General features: G+C 40.9%; 7 protein-coding genes across 17 annotated transcripts in view; 1 reads left to right on the top strand and 6 right to left on the bottom strand.

Annotated features, from left to right (window-relative positions):
• dnr1 (E3 ubiquitin-protein ligase defense repressor 1) overlaps nt 1–2840 on the bottom strand; it is a 29982-nt gene extending 27142 nt beyond the window's left edge. The window contains exon 1 of the mRNA XM_018036231.2: nt 2360–2840. Within this exon, the coding sequence (XP_017891720.1) occupies nt 2360–2446 (87 nt within the window). The 5' untranslated portion in view covers nt 2447–2840. The remainder of the gene's footprint in view (nt 1–2359) is intronic.
• An 857-nt stretch (nt 2841–3697) lies between these two features.
• Vha13 (V-type proton ATPase subunit Vha13) lies at nt 3698–5342 on the bottom strand. The gene is made up of 4 exons (XM_018036171.2): nt 5172–5342; nt 4715–4815; nt 4541–4639; nt 3698–4467 (listed from the first exon to the last, which is right to left on the bottom strand). Exons 1-4 carry the CDS (start codon nt 5251–5253, stop codon nt 4393–4395), a joined length of 357 nt encoding a protein of 118 aa, XP_017891660.1. The 5' UTR covers nt 5254–5342; the 3' UTR covers nt 3698–4392.
• A 204-nt stretch (nt 5343–5546) lies between these two features.
• mRpS31 (mitochondrial ribosomal protein S31) lies at nt 5547–7908 on the bottom strand. The gene is made up of 7 exons (XM_018036205.2): nt 7481–7908; nt 7267–7408; nt 7131–7194; nt 6925–7039; nt 6205–6852; nt 5935–6137; nt 5547–5846 (listed from the first exon to the last, which is right to left on the bottom strand). Exons 1-7 carry the CDS (start codon nt 7504–7506, stop codon nt 5614–5616), a joined length of 1431 nt encoding a protein of 476 aa, XP_017891694.1. The 5' UTR covers nt 7507–7908; the 3' UTR covers nt 5547–5613.
• A 391-nt stretch (nt 7909–8299) lies between these two features.
• LOC108631933 (uncharacterized) lies at nt 8300–11070 on the bottom strand. Its single transcript, XM_026819277.1, has 9 exons — nt 10979–11070; nt 10683–10852; nt 10170–10548; nt 9366–9627; nt 9167–9265; nt 8994–9084; nt 8767–8903; nt 8542–8674; nt 8300–8456 (listed from the first exon to the last, which is right to left on the bottom strand). Coding segments are annotated over exons 1-9 (1326 nt in total). The 5' UTR covers nt 10980–11070; the 3' UTR covers nt 8300–8402.
• On the bottom strand, nt 10943–13721 carry Cypl (peptidyl-prolyl cis-trans isomerase-like 1 Cypl). Of its 3 annotated transcripts, none has more exons than XM_026819279.1 (5): nt 13536–13721; nt 13269–13402; nt 13022–13123; nt 12537–12644; nt 10943–11094 (listed from the first exon to the last, which is right to left on the bottom strand). In XM_026819279.1, the coding sequence occupies exons 1-5, from the start codon at nt 13604–13606 to the stop codon at nt 11042–11044; spliced, it is 468 nt and encodes a 155-aa protein (XP_026675080.1). In that variant the 5' UTR covers nt 13607–13721; the 3' UTR covers nt 10943–11041. The 3 variants fall into 3 exon arrangements, with proteins under 3 accessions (XP_026675080.1, XP_026675079.1, XP_017891696.1); XM_026819278.1 differs by lacking the exon at nt 10943–11094 and adding an exon at nt 11823–12001 and having other exon boundaries at nt 13536–13712; XM_018036207.2 differs by lacking the exon at nt 10943–11094 and adding an exon at nt 11823–12001 and having other exon boundaries at nt 13034–13123; nt 13536–13709.
• A 311-nt stretch (nt 13722–14032) lies between these two features.
• Nucleotides 14033–20370, top strand: LOC108631950 (uncharacterized). Of its 4 annotated transcripts, none has more exons than XM_018036202.2 (4): nt 14033–14204; nt 14481–14707; nt 15077–19529; nt 19691–20370. In XM_018036202.2, the coding sequence occupies exons 1-4, from the start codon at nt 14202–14204 to the stop codon at nt 19700–19702; spliced, it is 4695 nt and encodes a 1564-aa protein (XP_017891691.1). In that variant the 5' UTR covers nt 14033–14201; the 3' UTR covers nt 19703–20370. The 4 variants fall into 4 exon arrangements, with proteins under 4 accessions (XP_017891691.1, XP_017891693.1, XP_017891692.1 ...); XM_018036204.2 differs by having other exon boundaries at nt 14033–14387; XM_018036203.2 differs by having other exon boundaries at nt 14033–14399.
• Nucleotides 20371–20428: 58 nt separating this feature from the next.
• GABA-B-R3 (gamma-aminobutyric acid type B receptor subunit 3) overlaps nt 20429–23839 on the bottom strand; it is a 52356-nt gene continuing 48945 nt past the window's right edge. For 3 of the 6 annotated variants that reach the window (XM_026819271.1, XM_026819274.1, XM_018036196.2), the window contains 3 exons: nt 23323–23523; nt 22551–22778; nt 20429–22256 (listed from right to left, as the gene is read on the bottom strand). In XM_026819271.1, coding sequence (XP_026675072.1) covers nt 21559–22256; nt 22551–22778; nt 23323–23523 — 1127 coding nt within the window. In that variant the 3' untranslated portion in view covers nt 20429–21558. Of the gene's footprint in view, nt 22257–22550; nt 22779–23322; nt 23524–23839 lie in introns of those variants that run through there. The other 3 variants (XM_026819272.1, XM_026819273.1, XM_026819275.1) reach the window with 3 other exon arrangements.

The raw sequence follows: 23839 nt of genomic DNA, 5'->3' as shown, positions 1-23839 counted from the left end.
CCATATTCCATAAGTTTATGAGTAATAATAAGACATGTAATATTAGTTAGTGGGTTAAATAAAAGAAGGTATTTTATAACTTTGAAATAATTTTACTTCACACGACTTGGAAGGATGTCTCAACGCAACAAAATCCGAAGTGGCTCGCAATGAATAAGGATCTACCTCCACTTAAAAACGTTTCGGGCCTTATCTTAGAAAACCGACCCCTACCAAGCATAGTAATTTACGACCAAGGCCTCTAGTAGCCTTGTAAGAAAAACATACTGTGACAGGAGTACATTTTCTTACAAACACAAATTCATTTTTGTTATTTTAGTTTCATAAATAATTCAACATGTAATTCCTCAGATTAACTCCACCAATGCAAACATTGTTTACAAGGCTGGCAAAGTGGCAACCATACAACATGGGTGTCCACTCCCAATTAGTCATGCATGCTTTCCAACGTACTTTCCGTTTTTAGTACTTTGAACGCGTATCGTGTCATCGTAAAACAAACGAACGAAACGATGTGTACGAACTTCGATACATTTTACGTATGCATAACGTACCGAAGCGAAACGAGCTTCTCTACTTCTGTCTTCCGTTCTATGTAGCTTGCAAAAAGAAAAACGCGTGACAGAACCGTGACGGAAGTAAATTCGATGAACGAAAATGCCTGCGAGCCGTGGCCGATCGGATCGGCATCGGGGTATATCGAATTTTAGGATTGACCTAATTTCACGAAGCTTTCTCACCTCGGAAAACTGAGACTGGTAAGAGTAGTTTTTCACGGCTAGTCGCGCGCATATCAGCTGCTCAAAACGATTACCGTCCCATTCAAAATGTGCATGCAAAATGGATCGGGAATCGTTTTGAGTAGCTGTACACGTCCGCGATTCGCGAGTAAATTAACGCGATTTTCGCCGAACGAAATTAAGTAGATAGGTAAAAGTAGCAACGAGGATGTATGGGGGGTATACGTTATTCGAAGCGGATGGATGACTTTTAATCGTGAGGCGTTGAACGCGATAATCGTAACTCGTTTGATGATCGTTTTTAAAATACCCGTACGTATTTCGTCGGGAACGCGCGCTAGGCACCTAATAACGTGGGGAGCTCGGTGAAATTGTGACCCAGTTAGGCTTTGACCCACTTGGTTGCACCGTAATCATCGTCGAGTGCTCCGCACGGATTGATATTAGAGGTAAACATGCTACTGGAAGACTAGCTACCCTGAGTCTCGTTTCCACAGAACAGCAGCAGCCGCTTTGGTTCGCGACGCGCGTTTCAAAGATACACACGGCGGCGCGCATCAAAGATGTTTGGATGCGATCGATACGGTTTGTTAAATACGATGTAATTTTCGCGCGAGCGAACTTCTTTCGCGACGACGACCGTCTTCCGTAGCTCGTTCGCGAAACATCAACTAATTTAACTAAGCTTTCGCGAATCGGCTGGTTTCACTTCATCCGAGCGAAGAACAAAGGGAAGGTGAAGGGAGTCCGGTCCGCTTACACTCGTACACGTACGCGCGACCGATGCGTGCCGTGATCTATAAATAGAAATCAAACCCCGAAGAAGAAGCGAGACGCGTATAAGTTGCCACGAGGTCGTCCCAGGTCGGGAATAAATTAAATACACGATCGTCTCGATGTCCTAGCAACGTTTCCTGGTCGAGTGGACCGACGCTGAAATGTCTAGCAGATGATACGATCTTCAAATTTCGAACCGTAGCTTGTACAGTGTGCAGTAACATGGATAACTCAACGTTTTTGTGGCATCTGTTGCGCACGTGAGTTACGAACCAACCGCGGGACACCATCCACACCGTTTTCCTTCGAGGATACGTTTGCCAAATCTGACACCTTTTGCTTTCGTCCGCATACACCAGGCGAATCGATAAGAAATAACTCTCAACTCTAAATCGAATCTATAAAATGAACCTTATACAGATACGTTTTCGATAGACGCAACCTTGTCGAATAATAATTCATCAATGCTATAAATATGTAAATACATATACATGTGCGATTATGTTTCGCTCGGTCATTGTTTACTTACTAGAGAAATTACAGCGTGCAAGTTTAGCTTCACAGTCTCTTAGAAGACAACGGATAAAAATCAGTACTTAAGTATACGATGCGCTAAATGTTGGTCAATATTGAAACTTTCTAATTGAATTGAATCGTAAACAAAAGAAACCTGCACCGCGTAAATTAAAAGCGAGACTTTTGGTAAAGTACTAACACTGTAGGTCAGTGCTAGAATGGTAGGTACAGGTAGTAGATTCAAGTAAACGGTCGTCGCGGTGTCTGTTTCTTTGTTGAACGATAAGCGCTAAGAGACGAGCCAGAATAGCGATGCGACGACTCACCTTTTCGAGACACTCCTGCCCAATGGCCTTAGGGTCGACCTGCACCTCGAGGATGACGGAATTAGCTTGACTGACGAGGCACCACATCTTGTCAGGCTCGTATCCAGAGAGGTTCGCGCACACAATTCACCTTCTGCTTCGCGGATGATGCTCGCAGACCCGGTAACTAGGCGTGACAAACCGAAACGCACACAATTCGCGAAATAATTCGACACTCGCATCTACGACGAACTCCTCTCCGGTTTCGCAGCTGGTCGACGACCGGCCTCGCTCTGCGCGTTCTAAATCATAACAGACCTTAAAACGCGCACGCACCGTGCACAACTGTCACCGCGTCCTCGTAGACGAGTTCCTCGTACACCAGCAACGTGCTTGCGCTCGTATCGCTCGAACGCGTCTCGTCAGCTTCCATTTCTTGGTGAAGAATGGCACCACTCAGTACCGCCGACTACTGACACTGACCGCTCCTCCTCCGCGCTCTGCTAGCATTAGTTCGCGAAATCGAATCGCCACCTCGGTACACTAGAAAATGGCGCTAGTGTTCGGAACGCGCGTCACACACGCGTATCACAACGTATCGAATCCTGTCGACCGCTGCCTGGCCGTAAACCGAAATCTCTAGGTAAGGTTAGGATTACACAGCTGATTCTCCCCCCACTTGTTTTGTAACGCTTTCTTCGATATCCGACCAATTACACGTCTCGGATAAGCTGTGACGAGAAGCAGACATAACAGTGTGAAAAAATGGAGTGTGTATGTAGTCGTATGTCCAATAATAAAGTCGTTATCCGCGACTATAATCAACGTTTTTCCTTCTCTTTGTATAAAAGAATTATAGCAACCTCCCCGAGGAAAATACTTTCGACTGCTTTGGATCCATCAAGTGTTTTGCCAAGGCCATCTAGCGGTATTACTTAATTCGCTATCTTCGAAAGAGGAGAGCGCAATTTTATCCTACTTTTCAATCTACGCAAAAGTCCACCGTAGGAAAGCGATGTGTTTATTATTTACAAAACATGTAATCGTTTTATCGGTTAGTCCTACGACGCGTAATAAAATAATTTGAGTAGCGATAAGATACATCCGAAATGTAACTTATTTATCAGGTAAGTGTGAGAAAAGATAATTTTTCATTAAATTACAGTAGCAGTGACTTAAAATTAAGTTCAAATAACTCGTACATGATAGAACTGAGTGTTATTGAAAAACTACACACAGTTTTACGTAATAGTAATTAAGAGATTATGTTACGTACTTCTTAAAAGATTCATCGACAAGGCGTTATTGCTTTTACGCCACGACTCGGGGAAAAAACATTGAAAGAGACTAAAGATAGAATTCGTTAGATTTTACATTTTTATTCTTGAACATTGATACTGTACAGATTAACCAGCTGACAGGATACGCGTGAAGTATAACTTTCATTTCTATGACTCGACAAATCTTAAATCTCTCAAACAAAACAAATAATCGGTAAATATTATGTACATCGTCGCAAGAACCACGTTACATTGGGAGCTTGTCCGTGATTCTATAGAGGCTGTACAACGTTTTATCTCTCGGAGTGCATCATTTTCGCGTCCTCGATGTAGCAGAATCGTGGAATGACATCTAACGATATACATGTACATCTAACCATGTACAATTGTTTGCCACCACCTAAGCTTTAACGTTTATCCGTCATTCTAATATATCTAGGCCTTGATATATTACAATGACGATCGTTCCGTTTTCTTTTTCTAACAAGCGTAAACTAAGCCCGTGATCGCAACTACAATTAATCTTTAAACTATCCAATGTGGTGGTAAAAGCTCGGCATAGGTACGATTACATTTATTGTCGTGTAGCAACTGCGGAAAAAGATCTAGTAATTAGATACCACCATCTACGGTTAAAAGTTGTAGTAAATATTTTCGAATAAAGATACAACATAACGGCGATAGATACGTTTTCAAGATACGATTAAAGAAAATACTTAATGTACATTTATAGGATACGATGCGATATTTATAATTAATCGATACGCCTCCGACTTAAATTTCATGACGGTAATTCTTATGCAACTCCGGTTTGATGTCATACACCAAATCCAAGATTGTGAGCACAACCTGTAACATAAACAGTGCAAATAGCAATACTTGAACAGAATCAAGTTCTTCCTCACACGTCACATCTACTTACACTATCTTTGTGCTTAATTACAGCTTGATTCATTTCTTCCGTTTTCAATTTGGTATCACCTTCTATACGTGCAGCTACATCTTCCTTCGATCCCATATGCTAGGAAAAGATAAAAAAGTGCAATGTTACACGTAATATTTGGTTTCGTTACGAGAGCGTAAAATGATCGTTCACCTTGGCTTCGAATTCACGGAACTGTCTTTCCCGCTCTTGCCTATATTTCTCGATTTCATCTTGAGCTTCCTCCTTCGCTTGTTTCAACCTACGTGCTTTACCTACGAGTAAAATCGCTTTTATACTTGAGAAATGTTAATGACGAAAAGTCGAAACTATTTCTTCCGATTATTATACTGCTCGATCTCGAAAGGTTAGTCAATTTCTGGGAAAGAAAACCGATTGAAATTCTAACATTTACATTTGCCCAACTTTATTCGCCACGATTCGCCGTGTGGAATTCCACGAATAACCGAAGCGACGAACGAAATTTTAATACAGGCAACGTCAATTCTAGGTGCATTTAAAAGGTTACACCCACTTGAAGTCAGGGTCAACGCAAGAAATTTAGCGGAAAGCATTCGCTTTGACTGGTTGATTGGTCCCGTGTTAAATTATATTCCAAATGGTAACTCACGCTTTCTAGCCTCGGCTACCTTTTCGGCGGCTCTCTTCTCGGCAGTCAGAAGCTGTTGAATACCTTGCGTCTGACTAGCCATCTTTGCGATGAACAGAGGCAGCTGTTGTATTCGATTCTGCTGAAAGAATCACAAATCGATCATATGACTTTAGAGTTTCCGTTGTTTGCCCCGCCTTAAACGATGGCGCTTCGCAACGTGATCTCACGTGGGTACGATCCCCTTTACGCATGTCTCACTTCGAACGTACGCATGCTCAAGCGATCATGCATTTAGCGTTCACGACCGCGAACTCGCTTGGCTCCAATATCTTGGAACGTGCATATTGAGTTCACTGTATTTGCAATAATGTCGAACACTAATTACTTACAAGATTACTTTTTTATTACATTTTTATTTCTTAAGAACAGTCGATACACTTTAGTTGGTCTTTCTACCTTTTTATTCTACAAGCCCTAATTTATCTAACAAATCTTGTTTATCGTTGAAATAATCTTTGTACCACATTATATGATTGCGTTTCTCCGTGATCGTCAAATATGGGTTCTTCGAAAGTCCGCAACATACCAATTCCATAAAATGCCGAATCGGGCCTTTCGTAGGACACCACGGTGACAGATGACGTTCCAGAAACACATGCTTCGAAAAATGCACTCTTTGCTCCGTTTCCATTCCTGTATCGTGAAAGAATTATATGAATCATGATTAAAAACGTGGAATTGTACGTAAAATATTATCAAGTTCGTATCTTCTTATCCTTACCTTGTTCATTGTCTATAGGAAAACGCCATAACTTTCCCTCGTTCGTCCAATTGATCATTTCTTGAAGCGCATTTCGAGGATAAAATTTTACCATGGATTCCAATTCCCTCTGCTCGCACATATTCCATACTGTAAGCGCAGGAGTATCAGGATTTTCCTTAAACTCGCTAACAAATATATCACTGAATCCCGTATCTTCTTTCCTGTAATAATTTTATGAACGTTATCATACTGAAAAACGTTTGGATTTTCACTAATGAAGTTTACAACCTTGTGCCGTAGTCAGGACTTAGTAATCTGCTCAGAAAATCCAGTTTCATATTCATTTCTTCCCTCGGTATTTCGTATCCCTTTTTCGATCGATCCTGACTTATTAACATGTTAATTATAGACGGTTCGTCAGACGCCCAGTATTTCTTATTAACAGTTCTGTCTCCGGTCGCTTCATAGGTTTGATTCGACCGATCATCAAAATTTCTTTTCTTCCTCCTGATTACAGATAATTCTTCTGGTGTTTCGTTAGTTTCAGTACGATCGTAATTTTGACTAGACCTCTTGTTCCTCTGCTGATTTCTCAACATGTGAATTATAGATGGTTCCTTCGATGTCTCCTGTTTCCTTCCAATCTTTTCGGACACATTCGTTTCAATCGTTTCGACCACACTTTTTCCTTTTCTTTGTTGATTTTTCAACATCCTGATTACGGGTGATTCGTCTACCATCTTTCGTGGTTTCTCAATCTTCTCGCTCTTTAATCTCTCCTCTTGACTTTTCAACATTTGGATTATAGATGGTTCCGTAGACGTATCATACCTCGGTTTACGTTTATCGCTTATTAGTGTCTCTTGAAATTCTTTCTTAATAAATTTCCTCCCACTCCTTCCTTCGTTGCGTTTACTTTCCCTTTGATCTGCGTTGCTGTAAACAATACACAAGTTATGCGATGTTAATATAAAGAAATAAAAGCAAATTATAAAGCGGGGAACAAACCCTTTATTCTCATTTTTAATTTCAGAAATTCTGCTCAATAACGTTGATAAAATTTTCTCCTTATCACATTCCGGCGACTCATTTAGAACCTGTGCTGCTTCCACTACTTGTTTCTCTGTGATAAAAAAATTTATTTATTAAATGGAAAGTTTTAAATTAAATTGCAGGTTAAACGATTCGAAAATGAATTGATACATTATTCTTACCTATTTGTCTTCTCTTCCGTGCCATCTGTGCACCTCGTAAGTAATCCAAGTCCTTGGATTTCTCCTAAACAGAAATATGACAACGTCGATGAGACACATTCGTTAAAGGTATTTGTTACAAAAACAAAATAATTACATTAGTATTTTTACTCCGGGAGTCGGAATCTGAATCAGAATCGGAAGAGGATGAACCAGACGTCGATGAATTCGATCTTATTGCGAGGAACGTAATGTTTAGCCATTGATACGGCAATACAAGTTTAGTCTTACTTAGACTCCTAACAAAATAACCGAATAAAGTATTAATAAAATCAATATCGCTAAGATTTGCATAGATAATAAAACCTTACTTTGAAAAGAAATGCGTAGCTAACATCTTGCGTTACACTTTTATTTTATTTTACTGTTAGTACATTGCGAGTGAGATTATGTTTGATTACGTTCATTGAACGTTCGTGGATACAGTGTACAACATCGGTATTTTCTTTAGAGATTTAGAGGTTATGCGACATTCGTTAGACCGTCTAATAACGTGTGTATAATTTCTATGTTAAAATAATCTGTTTAAAAAAGAATCGACCAACTGTTTAATGTACAACTAAAAAAAATCACTGCAGGCAATTTAAACCTGTACGTAGTAATCACGTAAAGATAATATGAGCGAGGAAGTGAGAGTGAAATTGATTTTAAGTCCGTTCATGGACATCTTCTCGGTTTCCGGTTCATGTGTCTAAGTTTAGTGATAAGAAGAAAATAAAAGAGGCTGAAAATAAAATATATTTACGTATGCTGTTCTGTATTAGACTGAGCCGTCCAACGTCTGTAAGAAAATTCAGTATTTTACGAAATATTAGATATTAAAATGTAGTAGTTCCATTTTGAAATATGTCGGAATGTTAATAGGAGTCACTGTAGTTGTTATCAGTAGACTGGATGAAATCCTACACAAAATTTCCGTTTTCATCAAGATTTTTAGGCGTAATGCGTGAATAATCCGTAAAACAATTCGAAAAAGCACTTGAGAATAAATCATTTGCCTGTTCTGTCCATGTTCATAAAACAAAATTGAATTATTAAACATGTTAAATCCAACTGATTTTACTTGAATATACTTGGAGCATCGTAATTTATAGTGGGTCAAAGAAATTGTCAGATATTACGTATGCACATAAAGTAGACACATATTTTTATTATATGAATGAGTATTAAAATGTTCTCGTACTTGTATACTGTAGTACAACAGGCGTGTGTATAAATACTTTTGCATACGACCTAATCTTTGAGGGATAAAAGCATCGTAAAATACGAGGCGCACGTTTTGAATGTCTGAAAAATGAATAAAATAAAGAGAAGAACGATTATCGAAATCGGATGCGTTGTTATTAGACGCGTAGGATAATTAGTACCGTACCGTTCCAAAATTTTCAATGTTCATTTCGTACAAGCCTCCTGCCGTCAGTTTACAAGCCTTGCCCGACCTTATTTGCATTATATAAAGCATCTTTTGAATATTCGTCGGCAGTTGATACCATGCCGAGCAATATCTGTTGAATAAATTATACGGTCGAATATGAAAATTTATTATACGGATAAATTACTCGGGACACGTGAGTTTTCAAATGAAATTCCAACGTACACATCAGTAGCCAGTTCCGAACTATAATCCACGAGCACTTGTCCAGGTAGAGTGACGATTAGTAAATGAAACTGCTGAGCTATTAGAAACACAGCGATTCTCAGAGCCTCCTCTGGCTTATGTAGATATAGTACGATCTAATAAAAAAATACCAGTACATTTATATCGATCGGAATATTTGTCTGCGAGTCTTTTTTTTTCTTCTTTATTCGTCAAACGATTCTCACTTGTACAGCTGTGACGGTGATACCGATCATATTGAACAAGATTATAAAGAAGTAACTCGTACGGCTGCTATTGTCTATGATCCCGTAAAACCTGACGAACCCGACGAGAAGAATTATTTCGAATTGCGTGTTCATTTTGTATACGATCGACTTAAGAGTTATTTGCTACCGACCGAAGGGCTTCCTTGTGTGTGGTCACGCATTTTTTAATTTGTTCAAACAAAGTTCCACTTCTTCTTAAATTACCCTCCGTCACTTTGCCAATCTGATATCTGTTTTGTCGAAAGGTGTCTTATTGTTAATACATCATTACGTCATGTTCGTGTTGTTTTTCGTACACTTTGTACGTGTAAACGCAATCGTTAGATGTACCCGCAAACAGCGAATAATCCGCAGGCATGATGAACGAGGACCATGCGTAACGAATCCATAGCAACCGTTATTATTACTATTAGGAACGAACACCACGAACAGTGAAAATATATGGGATAAAAGTATTCGTCTTTGTCCACAAAATAATTTAATCTGAACATTTGTTGTCGTTGACGAGTCTCGTTAAGTGGCAGGATAACATCCATAAGCGGGGGAAACAGAGGAACGAACAGAAAGAAGATCATAAATAATAACAGAGTGGCTGAAAATTAAACGAGAAATCAATTATCGATCCAGAATCTATGTATACTTATGCCTTTGATTGTTGCGCGAAAACAAATGTTTAACTGAAGAATTTAAGTAATCGTGCTTATACGCCAGTAATTCAGACTGCTTATCCTTAAGATCGTCTTGAGCTATCCTCGTCTATTCCGTGTTTCCAGTCCCTGTCTTGTCCCAAGGAAAACACAGAGACTCGAGCAAATGCTCAAGACGATCTTGAGAATGAGCAACGACTCTGTCGATAGTCTGCGGATTTTATGCATTTATATAGTAGAGATGTGCGAGTACCCGGCGAAACTGAGTTGGCAAAGAATCGGGCCAAGTCCGGGCAAGATAACTCGATAAATACATCGGACTGAGAGAGTACACGGTGAAAAAGAAAGTGTATAAACAACAAAATGTATGCCACGATATTTAAAAGGACAGTACTACTCGATAATATCATTTTTTAAATTGATATCCTGAAAACGTTATTTTTGCATAAAATAAAAAACCTCAGTCTGGACATGATACATAAATTACTTCTGTATGCTTCGCCCAGTACATGTCCGTGCCGGGTAACACTGTCGAGAACGTAAATAGTTTGATTCTCACTGGATTTCACTGATTCCCATTCCTGGTTTACGAGATCGAACAAATTGTCGTACTGCGAAACACATACAACTGCATAAAAGCTGTATTTCGTAATTCGTGTACACGCAGTAGGACTTCCTATAACGTAGAATATACAAGGTAGTCCTACTGTGTTTGCGACATAAATCTCGGAGACAAATACCTTTTCCTTGTTAATCTTATGATTTAGCAACTTTATTACGCAAACTATTATCGTGACCAAGATGGGTATACTTTCCATCGCAGCGTCTAAATTCTTTTCAATTATCGAGATGTAAGTTTGTGAAATCTATCGAAATGAAAACTTTGATTACACACATGGTGCCGTATCGTTTGATTTTATGTGCACGTAAGTATTGCCCCACGAGAACGAGGGTAAATACGATTCGTATTCGTTTAGTATGCGTCACATTTACCGCTTACCGCTGGGATCATGAGGCTCACGAGGGAGCATATTATAACGGTTACGTTCAGGTTGCCGATCAGTCGCGATTGGGTCGGATATTGTCCCAAGAATTGTAAATACATTTTAAACGGTTTATAATAACGAATATCGAACATGTTCGATCCGCGGCTTTTAGTACTCTGAAACACTGGATAGGACAAATATATGTAATGATATTAACAACATGCATGTACGCACTAGTTTTTAGTTCAGCGTTAAACAATTGAAACGACAACCGTAGAGAGTAATAAAATACAATTATATAATTTATTACTTGTGTCGTGAATTTAATTTCGAATTACTTTCGAATGAATGCGCAAATAAGCGTTGCCCGTTTTTACTGGCGCTCTCCTCCGTTTGAATTTGCCGTGTAGAGTACAAAAACGTTTACTGAAACAAAGCGTATGCGAATCTGAAACGTTTGCAACACGTTCGTCTATCGAAATCGATATTTGTAAAAAATTACTCCTCCGTCCGTATAAAATTGCCCTATTCTATCGTTTAGAGCAACTTATCTTTGACACTTTCTGAATTGTACTCAAATAACACACGACAACATAATGACAGTTGAGTAACAATCGCGAATTCATTATTCAACGTACGTATAGCAACGTTTTCTTATAACAAGGAAAAATTATAGTGTAGACAAAGAATGGAACGCTGACATCCTAAAGTAATCACTCTGGCTTATTTTGTACACATATACGCGTGTATGTAAGTCTACAGAGTGAGGACGTACAAGACCAGGACTTGATTTCAATAAATATTTCAATTGACAAACGATTTTGTGATATGCGTAATTTTCAAATCAATCAAATCGGCTCGTTTCTAGTTTGTACAAACAAGAAAAGTAGAGTGTCACAAGGCTTTGAAGAAATGTTGTGGGAACTGGAAATTTTGTGCGATCCGGTGCAAGGAATTGTTTTAATAATAGATGTATATTCAACTGCAATAATATATAAAATACAAATTGGACGTACTCTCTCTTTCTCTCTCTCTACAATCTCGCAAGGTTTTCACTGCCACGCTCGCGCACGCACTACCCTTTCAATCACCCGTACACCGATGGGTTTTTTCCGTTTCTCCTCCCTCACTTTCTACAAAAAGTAACGACGGTCGAGGGCTGACAACAATTTACGTTTATTATCAATCTGTTCATTCTTATACATGTTACACGTTATTCAAGAATTCCTTATCGATCCTTTCACGATTTTTATATCATCAACAGGTCTATCGTTCTTGTCCGTTTCTACCAAACCAATTCTCTTCACTATCGCCATACCCGAGTGAATTCTTCCTGTTGAAGGAAAATTAAACGCGATTTATTCGCGACTATCAAAGATTATTGTAGCGAACTTGTAACACGATATCTGCCTTTAGTTTAGCCAAGGGAAGAAGGCGATGAATTTAAAACTGAAGATTGTTCACCACACGGAAAAGAGGTTTCAGATTTTTATACGCCAAGGAGGGACAATATACCGGCTGTGGCCGCGATGGTACAACCGAGGAGGTCAATTTGTTAATGCATATCTAAATCTAGAGGCAAGAGTTTATACCCACTGGATATAATTTTCAAGTTCGATTTTCTCCAAAAACAATGCGTCAAAGGAAAGAGTGTCATTCATTTTTACGATTCATTTTTATGTGTAGTATTCGCTCGGTTCTACCACACGTCCGACCACACACTATATAAGAAAAAGAAGAAATATAGGAAAGTATCCCATCAAAAAACAGTATTCTTCAGTACTTTTTATACCAACAGACCAGACCTTGTTGGAGATTACTAAAACGATTATAGACTAGAATAAACAAGTACAATGTGGAACAATTACCTAAAATGGTATGTTTTCCATCCAACCACTGAGTGGGAGCCAAGGTTATGAAGAACTGAGATCCGTTGGTATTTGGACCAGAATTAGCCATCGAAACTACTCCGGCACCTATGTTTAAAATTTGTTCAACACGGATAAACGTAATTTTCTGTCAAGGCCAAATTGACACGAACAGTAAAGTCCATAAATAACTGTATACCTTTCAAAATTGAATAACTATTTTAACATCGGACTTAACAAATTAATTTTTTTTTTAAATGTCGGGAAGATTATGATATATAATACCAAATTATAAAACATTGCTGCAGGTTGGATTTACGGGCCTTTGCGTATCATACACGCATGATAAATGTCATAAAAATCAATATGATTTCGTGCGATCTGACGTAAGACCTCAATAATGTGACAAATAACGTATATAATTATTCTTTCCCTTTTTGTGTTTATGTAACAGAGACTATATTGTACTTGACATCACTACTCACTAACAAACATACCCGTGTGTTTTAAATCGTCATGAATCTCGTCATCGAAACATTCTCCGTAAATCGACACTCCTCCTTTTCCTGTTCCCGTGGGATCGCCGCCTATAATCATAAACGTATATAAAATAAAATTAGATATCCATGTTAAGGTCTATCAAGCAGTTGTTCACAATCATTATCCAAGTTCTAATTCCTATTAGACAAACTTGAATAAAAGCCAACACATAAGCTACGAATTGAGATATACCTTGTATCATAAAGTCTCTGATAATTCTGTGAAATTTGGTTCCATTGTAGTATCCTCGTCTCGTTAGTTCGGCGAAATTTCTACAGGTAATCGGGACATGTTTCCAATATAATTCAATAATTATCTCTCCCATTCTGTAAAAATATTTTTATAGTAAGTACACAACAGTTGTATTGAAAATACAATTATAAAACAAATTAAATAGTTACAATTAGTAATATATAATTACGTTCTATAGGTTTGTACACTTAATAAAATTGTACTCACGTCGTTTCAAATGCAACGAGAGGAGGCTGCCAATGCTTATCAGGAATACCAGATATGTTTGCGAGAGCCATTGTGTATTAAAGTTTCAAACTGTTCATGTAACATTAAAGAATAATATATTTGATAAAAACATGTGTAAACATTGTAATTGGTATACAGGGTATATAGGAGCGACGAGCCAACTCCGAATTGATCTTGGAGGCCTCGTGTGGAGAACCTGAGAAACTCCGAGTAAAGGACCTGAAAGGACCCTTATTTATAAAAAAAAAGACAACAAAGCAAAGAAGTTTGTAAGAAAGAGCAAAAAGATGAAGAAATAAATTGCACAACTAGTAGGAAGAAAAAATGCATTCTTTAATACAAAGAAGGCTGTGCTTCTATAGAAGTCTATATATAGACGTAAAGTCCGTCAAGTCATTTTAATCGAACAGGACTGCCGGGAATGCCCCTCGCAAACATCCTTTTCGTTCAGTATTCAATCTGAATATTATATTTGCTTTGTTTGCCTGCCGTGACGGCAGTCCTGTGAATACTGTTTTATCGACGTCTCCAAACGGCAAGAGCAAAACATATCATGGCTGAATATGGTGGTCTTCTGATTAACAATGTCTCGAGTTGTGCCAAAGCGGTCAAAGTAGAAAATAAGTTGTATGGCAGGCAATATTAATGGTGAGGCATAGTGACAGAACTTGTGAACAAATCCTCTGTAGTGGCCTTTGAGTCTACAGTGCTGCGTTGTACCCATTGTGTATATGGCATGATAGAGCCTATGATAATGGGCATAAGTCTACAAGACATCCTATTACTGCACAACTAGAAATAACAGTACTCGAATGCTACGAGCGTATTCTTGTAACTAACTGCGTAATTATTGTGATAATCGACTCTGTTGCTGGCCAATGGATTTGAAGATACGTATCTCACATTAATGAATTTTCTTTTCAGGATACATCTAACAGTGGCATATATCAATTAAAAAGTCCCATGCCAAGGTTACGAAGGAATCGTAGGATTGAAACCAGGTGGGGTGTTAAATATTATGCAGCAGTGAAAAATGCTGTTTTTATATCATCTCAGGCACATGCTTACGTGCCACCACCACCACCCCTGACTGTGAAGGAATGTTTTCCAGAATGCGAGAACTTGTACATGTGTACACAGTGCCAAGACTGGTAAATTTCATTGGTTACAATAATCTACGGATGCATGGCCACATTTTTCTCCTGATACATACACGATCGGTACCAATTCTTGAGGGTACCGATTGTTGGAAGTACTCGTTCCATGCCAGCTTCAAGTCTTATCTGTGTTTATTTTTCTTCTCTATGCTGAGGAATCATGCTCATGACGGTTGCTTATAAAATATTGGAGTTACAAGAAGATTGTATAGAGGGCGTTTCGTAAACAGTGGGCAAAATGTTCGAAGATTAATGCAAATTAAATAATAGATCGTAGCGCGAAACTGTCGTGTTAAACTAGCATTAGTTCAGGTTATTTTGCGAAGGGATGTAACTACTAATAAAACTGTTTTTCCCCCTTAGCTTTCACTTCCGAGGCAGTTTCGAAGATCACATCGCGAGAAAGAGTTGGATTCTAGGATATTGGTGTCATGACTGTTTCGTGACTACTTGCAAACACAATTCTATGGAAGGTGAACTATGCTCGGGATGCAGGCAATCAGACAACGAGAAACGGTTTTATTTGAAACATCAAGGCTTGCGTAGAGATCAGAAGCACGGAGCAGTGAGAGTGTTTTATAATCAATGCCAATTCTTTGCGCATTTGAAAGCCCACAATGTAAATTTAAAAGCTCAAAACGTGTACATGGGCGATTTGATGTTGATGCCTTTACCGACAAACATGGACGCCTGGAGTCCCGAAATAGATTTAATATGCGAGGCGCTAATGGAGCACACGTTCGTATCGAAGATTCATATAATGGATTGGTTGAAAGACAAGAACGTCCTCGATAACTGGTGGAAATTGGCTAATAACGAAGCGGAGGACGATGATCCAGTTGCTGCGATCGTGAAACGCTACAAGGGCCGATTCTATTTTAAACCGTTGGAAATACCGATAGATAAGCTATTTTTTAATTCAAAGTTGTCCCATTCCGTGTCTAACAACAATAACAGTATCGATTCTGACACGGATGCTTTCGATTCCGTGGACCAAATGAACACATCTGCCGATACGACTTCCGTGTCCTATGAAAGTTTCGTCGAGAACGAGGACAGCCCTTGCACGGGGAATGAGGTCGCTTTCGTCGACTGCGGAGTTTCGCCCAAGTACCTCGAACCTGAGAAACCTGACAAACCTGAGATTCCGTTAGTCGGTAACAAACGAGGAAACGGTGCTACAAATTCTCTTCTTCAATCTTCGCGTACACTCGCTAAGAAATTGGAAAATGATGAAACACAGTCGAATTCGATTGTGCCCAAGGCAGCTGCTATGTCGTACGGTAACATAATAATCACGCCTAAACGCAATGTCAAGGAGTTACACACGTGGAGAAATCCGTTAGATAAATGTAACAAAAGTATAACGCCAATTAACGTAGTTGCAAAAAGCAATATAGACGATAAGGCGGATCGAACGTTTTCCGACGACGCGTCGAACGCGGCAGATCCTTTGTCGAAAACAGATTCCGACACTGCGGACGCAACGAAAGCAGATGCGCGTAAACCTAAGCTAAACAAGTTCAAACAAAATGTACATATGTTAGCAGTAGTAAAGTCTGGACAAGCTCTAATGGCGATTAAAAGTCCGAAGAACGTTAAGCCGATTATTAACAATAATAAAAATATTGTTCTTATCACGCAACCAATTGAGAAGAACGCTGTTTCTAATAGTACGGAATCGGCAGTTCGTTTAGTACCTGAAGAGAAATTATTAGAGACGAATCAGGAGAAACTCGCGGAAGCTAAAACTGAAAGCGTTTTGAAAAGTACAACCGGTGGGATGAAATACAAGGCGCATTTTCCTGCGAACAGAGTTACGTGTAGAAATGAGAAAAAACACGTTACCAATCAGGCATATAATTTTGCGAAGAACCCGACAAAGGTGGTTCCTACTATACAAAAAATGGTGCAATTAAAATCGGTGAACGGCGTTCCACCGGCGTTGATACCTTTAAATTCCCCCGAAATAGAGAATACATCGAATAAAGAGAAATCTAGTTCGTTTCAAGGTGATGTTATTACACCTTTAACGCCGTCACCATCGCCGTCAGAATTGTCTAGCAGTTCTAGCTGCGACGTCCAGTCGAAGCAGTCTTCGTCCGTGAAAGTCTTTCAAAAAATTGACACGCTGCCGACGATACAACAGAACAACGCTGCCGATGATGCAAACAACACGTCTGAGAGTTTGCTGTTTTACAAGGGGAACGATCAAGAATTGTATCTCGACGTGAAATTTTTGAAACAGAAGCCAATTTTCACGATCGTCGACACGTTTTCAATGATAACTAGATGCAGGGAGGAAATGCTGAACGAATTCTTTCATCTTCCCCGTTCCGAGCTGAAGAAACGGTCCGATCACTTGCAAGAGATCAGCGAAGAAATATCGAGGGTGATGAGTTTCGTAACCGAGAGCGTGATCAATGAAAATTTGAAGGCCGTCCTCATCTTGCAAACGGTGCTGAAACATTGTATCGAAAAAAGTGTAAAGGATTCTAACAGCAACACGGACGAAGAGGACGTAATGTCGTACGATTGGGAATCCGAGTATAAACGTGCGGACGAGAAACCGATTTGCAAAGGATGTAATAAAATTAGGAAGCCCAAGAATTATATACCTGCATTTTCGAGACCTGCGACGAACGACGTTTACTGTTCTTGCTACAGGCACGTGTGTCACAAATGTGACACTTACCAGGGTAATTCGACACGTTTCGTAGCCCATCAAACTTTTCACGACAAAGAAAAACCGTTTTTGTGTCCCGATTGTTACCGCAAGTTCACCACCTACAGATCGTTAGAAGTCCACACGTGGACTACTTGCTTCCATACTTTGAAGAAACGCGTCCTCGGTTGCAAAGTGTGCGAAGTGGACGGTTTCCAGGACATGGAATCCGTCGCCAGGCACTTCGCTCTCATGCACAGTACTAGTAAAGTAGCGTGTGACAAATGCCACATAGTTTTGCCGTCGTATTCCAAATACGCGAGACACTACGAAGACAAGCATTCCGATGCGGCTGACGCTCAGAAGCAGCCGATAAGGCTCGTGCTCTGCAAACTCGGCCGATGTATCGTCCGTTGCGAGGATTACATGTCGCACATGGAGAAACACTCGGCTGTACAAGTTTTAATATGGTTCAAATGCCCGTTCTGCACGTTCATCCACGTAGAGGCGCAGCGAATCATATCGCATCTGCAGAGTACGCACGAGGCACGCCTGCAGGAGCTGATAAGTTCCCGTTTCTTGCACTCGTTGTTGCGAGCAGATAATCCGCAGTTGAATAAATTCATGAACGCGAATTTCTGCGGAAACGACGGGACCGTCGTGCCGAGAATCGTAAGCGCTAGAACCATCACGTCTGAAGTGTTCGAGCGCGGAGCCGACGGACCCGAGGACTACGCGACGGCTGCACAGTTTTCGCAGCAAACTGATGATACGTCGTCTTCTTCTTCGTTCAGGTCGAGTAGTTGGCCGAAAATACTCGACGTTAAATCATTGGCTAGTTTAACCATGAACCGTCCCAGCTATGGAGAAAATGGAATGGAAGAGAGACGTACAAAGTCGTCGGAGAGCGAGGAAACTGAACAGACCGAGAGCGAGAGACTGATGGGAATAGAAGAAGAATCCGACGAGATTGATGACGCGCGTAAGGACAAAGCGAGAGTCAGTTCGGATCCGTCGAACATCGAATCGCTTCAAGCAGTGTTGTCGTCGTTGAACATTGAAAAAGATCAGGACGAAGAATCGTGTGACAAGACCGAGATGACAAAAACGACGGTATCGGATGACGCTTCGAGCGACGTTCGAGTAAAACGTCAATCACTTGCGAAACCTCCGCCGCTCACCAGAATCCCTGTACACGCGGCTGAAGCGGATAAACCGAAGAAACTTGGACAGACGCTGACGAAAGCGCGCAGTTATAAAACGAAGTACGATCTTCCTCAACGAATCGCGCTCAACGGTCCTACCGATTCCGACGAGATTTACAATTTCTCGTGCCATTTATGCGGGGAGTCTCTGAACACATCGAAATCTATCGTGAATCGTCATTTTCGTAGCAAGCATTCGCAGGACTACATACTGTTGACGCTGTCTGTGAGCTTACTACGAATGTCGTACAAGTTCATCAACGGCGGGTACAAGGATCTTTTGTGCAACAAAAGACGCAAGACAGAATATATTAACGTGCCAGCCGCGAAACGGAGGCGGAGATGGACCCCGAAGAAGTACAGCGACGGGAAGAACGGTAATTTCTCGGGCGTCGGACTGTGCGTGAAGCAAGTGACTGCCAAAGACGGCGAGGGTAATTTCAGATGCAAAAAGTGCGACCAAAGCTGTTCGGACATGGCGAATCTCAGGGAGCATATCGCTTCGAATCATAGGATCAGAGGTCGATACTTGGTGTGTTTGGAATGCGGCGACAATTTTGTAGTCGCGTCCAGTTTGCAAATGCATCTGAAAGCGTTCCACGGGATAGAAGACCCGATTACTTACATGGCGCAAAATACCTCCTACGCTCCCGAGGATGTCGACAATCTCGAATCCGGTGGCAAGTCTATCGAGGCGAATCAGTGCCATGTCTGTATGGCCGTTTTCGAGGACAAAGCGGCGGTGGACAAGCATTTGAGAGTTCACGGCATGGCGTTCTTGAACCGGAAAAGGATAGAAGCGCAAAACGCTATGAAGAGTCCGGAGAAGAAAACCGAGGACGAAGAGGAGGCGGAGGAAGAGAAACAGGTGCCGACTAAAACGAGTACGGTGGAAGCAGCAACTCGGAAGGACAATCCGGCAGAAACTATCCTGGACAGGATCGCTGTAAGTGTTTAATTCACACTCGCTTGGTCTAAACGTAACTTTTCGTCTTAACAACGAATGCGAGATACAGCTCGTTTGTGTACAACTGGTTATTTTTCCTACGTTCTGTGTCGGAGATTTTCATTGATATAAATTGATTTAGATTTCTCATCGTTTCACAGGCAACCATATAGCTGACGGAGACACGGCTTTCAGAGCTGGAATCGATGAAAGATAGTTTATAATTGATAACTTCCATCTTTAAATACGAAGAAATCTGTGATTTTACGTTATCGACATGCTTAATCTTCTTGCCTCTACTTCTTTTTCTACTTGAAGTATAGCAAAAGTTACCGATTATACTGTCGTTGTTCAGATTTTCAGAACAGTGATCTTCTATTTTGTAGATCGGGGCAACATTTTGTCAATCGTATATTCTCGATCATACGACAGTGTATGTACGCGCTGTAAAGTGAATACAGTGCATTAATTTTCTTAGGTAACGTGAAACGCAGTAATCTTGTAAATGTATACAGTTAATTATAGATACATTTATAATTTATTTGTCAGACCTTCTGTTCGTTAATTCATTAATCATGTACACCGTGCTAGGTCGTAAAAATGTATTCCCTTAGACTCGCGCAAGTGACCTCCAGCATCCTAGCAGTTGATCGAAAACCTCGTACTCGATAGTACGCGAGCGTTCCTAGCTCTCCTAAGCTACGAGAGCGTGCAATTTTCATCGCAACATTGTAAATAATTGCTCTGTTTTAAAATGAAATACAACTTTTTGTACTCTACTGATTCGTATACATACATCGTTATATCTGAAAATAGACGGAAATAAAAATATTCTCATTTACTTTCGAACTGCACCCATACCTATCTTCTATGAAACAGAAATGACGTCAATCGTGATGAGTAGGTAGAATATATCTTTATTACACATTTATCCATTTTTAATTGCACCGACGAGGATTATTGCTTATAGCGGTAAGAGTTAGTCGCGTTGAGATACTCGAGGTGAATAAAAGGTGACGAGGTGTTGCGGCTTGACTAGAACTCGTACACTCGTTTGCCGAACCTCGTCACCTTCCACGTATAGTGACTCCTATTAATGTTCGGACGCATTTCAAGACCAAGTAACCTTTTTAATGTTATTCAAACAACTTAATTTTCTCAATTCAATATTAAAAATGTTATTCAAGTTCTAAGTGTGTCCAAATACTAACGGAGTCACTGTGTATTCTCGCCAGTTTCTTCGTCGCCTACGCACTTATACGCGCCGACGTTAAAACATCTCGGTACATCGCTCTTTAAAATTTATGGAAGAAACCAAGAATTCTCGTGGTTTTTGCGAAGTATTTTTTTTTTTATTCGTTACATCGAGTGCAGGTACTTAAAGGAGGGTTCGGGACACTGAACACTTTAAACGTTGGACCTGTAAGAGTACTCGCAGCTTGCCTTCGACGATTTTGTTGAACAGTTTGAGTTACGTAATTCTTACGAACCAGTATCGGAACTGATGAAACTAGGATCATTGGATGAAGGGTGCAACGGGGTAACAGCAATTTCGAACGATAAAGAGAAGATGCGTGTATCATTATATTTTGGTCCCTCCGTAATCCCATAAAGTCGATCAGCTGTATACTTTTACGGGCCCCGGTAGATTTGTTTTTGGCACGATTACTACGGTTCGCGACCCTCGGACCAACACTTAAATAACACCGTCAAGCTATATAAAACGACTCGAGTGCCAACAGAGGAGATGGGATGTCCGCCGACAGAGAGGGAACATTTTCGTTTTTAGATGTTCTGAAGCAATGAAATAAGACGGAATAGAAATAAAATTCTCACAGTTATAAATTCGATCCTACCTGTTGCCCTTCCTCTGAAAAATTTCAGTTGATTCTGACGCGTGGGATGCATGTCGTGTACGATATCCAAAGAACGTATGCGCGAAGGGTCGATTACACGGTATAAGAATACACGGTAGGGAAGAATATCGTGACAGGAATAATTCGTTTTTTCCACAGCTTATTATTATACTCTACGCGGCAGTTCTCTTCTCGTCTTCGCTCGATGAGTTTGTACGATTGTCCGTCTCTTCGGGATTATCCAAATTCGTATGGCAAATCACGGGACTCAAGGGCTGAGGATGTGTCGACTTTTCCTCGATGAAGTCGGCACTGGCCTCCACTTGTTTGGTTTCCGAACGGAACTCGTTTTTACAGGAGGATCCGTCGTTCTTGGCGCTCGACGCCCCGGTGTTAGTAGGCGACGAGGACGAAGAGGACGCAGACCGAGTGATTTTCAACTCCGATTCCGCGGGACTCGCGTCGCCGCGCTCATCGTTCTCTCGCAATGGACTTTTGAAACTACTGCCGCTGCTGCTTCCTCCGAATCTCGCGTCCTCCGAATTCGCATTCGTCTCTGCCATTACGGTTAAAGGCAGGGATTCCGGAACATTTTTACTTCCAGTGTCCAGCTTTCCCAGTTCGGACAATGGGATCCCGAGCTCGCGAGTGGTCCACGCGTCGCAGCTACTAGGACTGCACGAGGATCCACGTGGAGTCTGGGGAATCTTTGGTTTCCTCGCGTCTTCCATCGAGTGCCACCGATGATGGGACCGCGAGATGGAAGAACACGCCGCGATCGCGTTCAAACTGTTCGCTGGTACTATTCGATGAGGAAACCGCGGCGATCCACGGATTTTCTCTCGCGACGATGTTTGGCTGCTGCTAGCTTCTGCGAAGAAACCACGTTGTATTAATTGTCGTAATTAGCGGGGTAGGAATCGCGCGTTGGATAACGCTGTACACGTATAGTAGGCATAGAAAGTATTCAGACACCTTCCTTTCGAGTCCGAAAAGTTATAACGAATGTCCCGAAATTCGTTTAATTTAGAGTTTCTACTCACTGACTTAAAATCGCACGTGTAATTGCAGAAAAAAGAGACAACGATATCGTGACATATTCTGTCTTAAATAGTGTACGAATACTTTGTACACCGGCTGTAAAATGAAACGCGGAATCGCTTACTGAGCGGTAAGCTGAAATTGACTCTGGGCTCGCTGCTCTCTTTGCGTCGTAACCCCAGGCTCAGCCTGCGATCTTCCTCGCTGGTAATACTAATTATTGGTCCTGACCCGCATCGGGGATGAGGCGAACGAGCGCCTTGGGCATCGACTTGACAGGTGGATGCAGCCTTCGTGCCTGGTACCAGCCCGGCGATGTAGCCCATGTGAACCCGAAGCGCTGACGCTACTCCTGCAGGATTACGATACGGCTCATCGCCGAGTATAATACTCGTCTGAGTTTCGTTCGATCAACTATTGTTGTGAAGATTTCACCGATCCGTGTGCAGGTATTAGGTATCGGAAGAAGCTTATGCGGTTTTTTCATAAGTATAATTAACAAATTGATTAGATATTGACAAAACAGGACGCGCAGTGGGTTTTATTTAAAAGTTTCATCTTGGGACCGCAAAACGGTAATTACTTCATTTATAAGAGCAAAATTCAGTACGGAAGAGATATTTTAAAAATCCGTACGAACTTGTTCCATAAATAAACGATACCGTGCAACGGTTGTTCCAATTTCATTTATCCGTTTCATTCTTACTTTCAACTTTCGTCCCGGTGGTTCCTAAAACACCTACCTCCCTCAGTAATTAATACGACGTTCGCGTTCGCCTTTCGATATTAAACTTTCAACGATTCGAATCAACTCGCATTACTAATCGCAATTTTACAAATGTGTACCATGCAGAAGAATAACGTCACTTCTATCATAAATACGTCGTTGCGCTTACCCGTGAACGATGCGGTGGAAGTTTTCCTGCTGCTGGGTCGGCTGCCGAAGAGACTGAAGAGTCGTTGGAAAACTCCTAGTCGGTTCGGTCCTTCCGTCTCCCTGCGCCGATGAAGCTTGTAAATGTCGGCGAGACTCCTCCTGGGACCGCCTGGCTCCAAGTCCGGCTGACTGCTAAACGCTACGGTACCGCGGCGTATCCCTAAGTTCGAACAACAGGCGAGTCGACTTTGTCCTCGTTGCACTCGTAATTCCTAAGGTTACTAGCATTTACGCGCCGACCAGGCGAATCTCAAACGCATCCCAAAAAGCTAAAGCAGGCGCTAAGATATCGTAGAAGAGGAAGGAGGAGAATCTGCGTGATTTCTTTCGCGACAATAAATCCCGACAAATCGCTAAATCTCGTAATCACGGGAGTTTAAGGATGTATTGGCTATACAGTCAATCCTAAAAGTTTATGCACTTTAGAAACGCATTTTTTAAAAAGAAATCAGACGTCGGAAGAACATTGCTAATAA

The sequence above is a fragment of the Ceratina calcarata genome, unplaced genomic scaffold (genome assembly GCF_001652005.2).
Source record: "Ceratina calcarata isolate Rehan_Ccalc_2016 unplaced genomic scaffold, ASM165200v1 scaffold98.2, whole genome shotgun sequence".
In the NCBI taxonomy this organism is placed as follows: Eukaryota; Metazoa; Arthropoda; class Insecta; order Hymenoptera; family Apidae; genus Ceratina; species Ceratina calcarata.
This window is presented reverse-complemented; position numbering and strand designations above follow the sequence as displayed.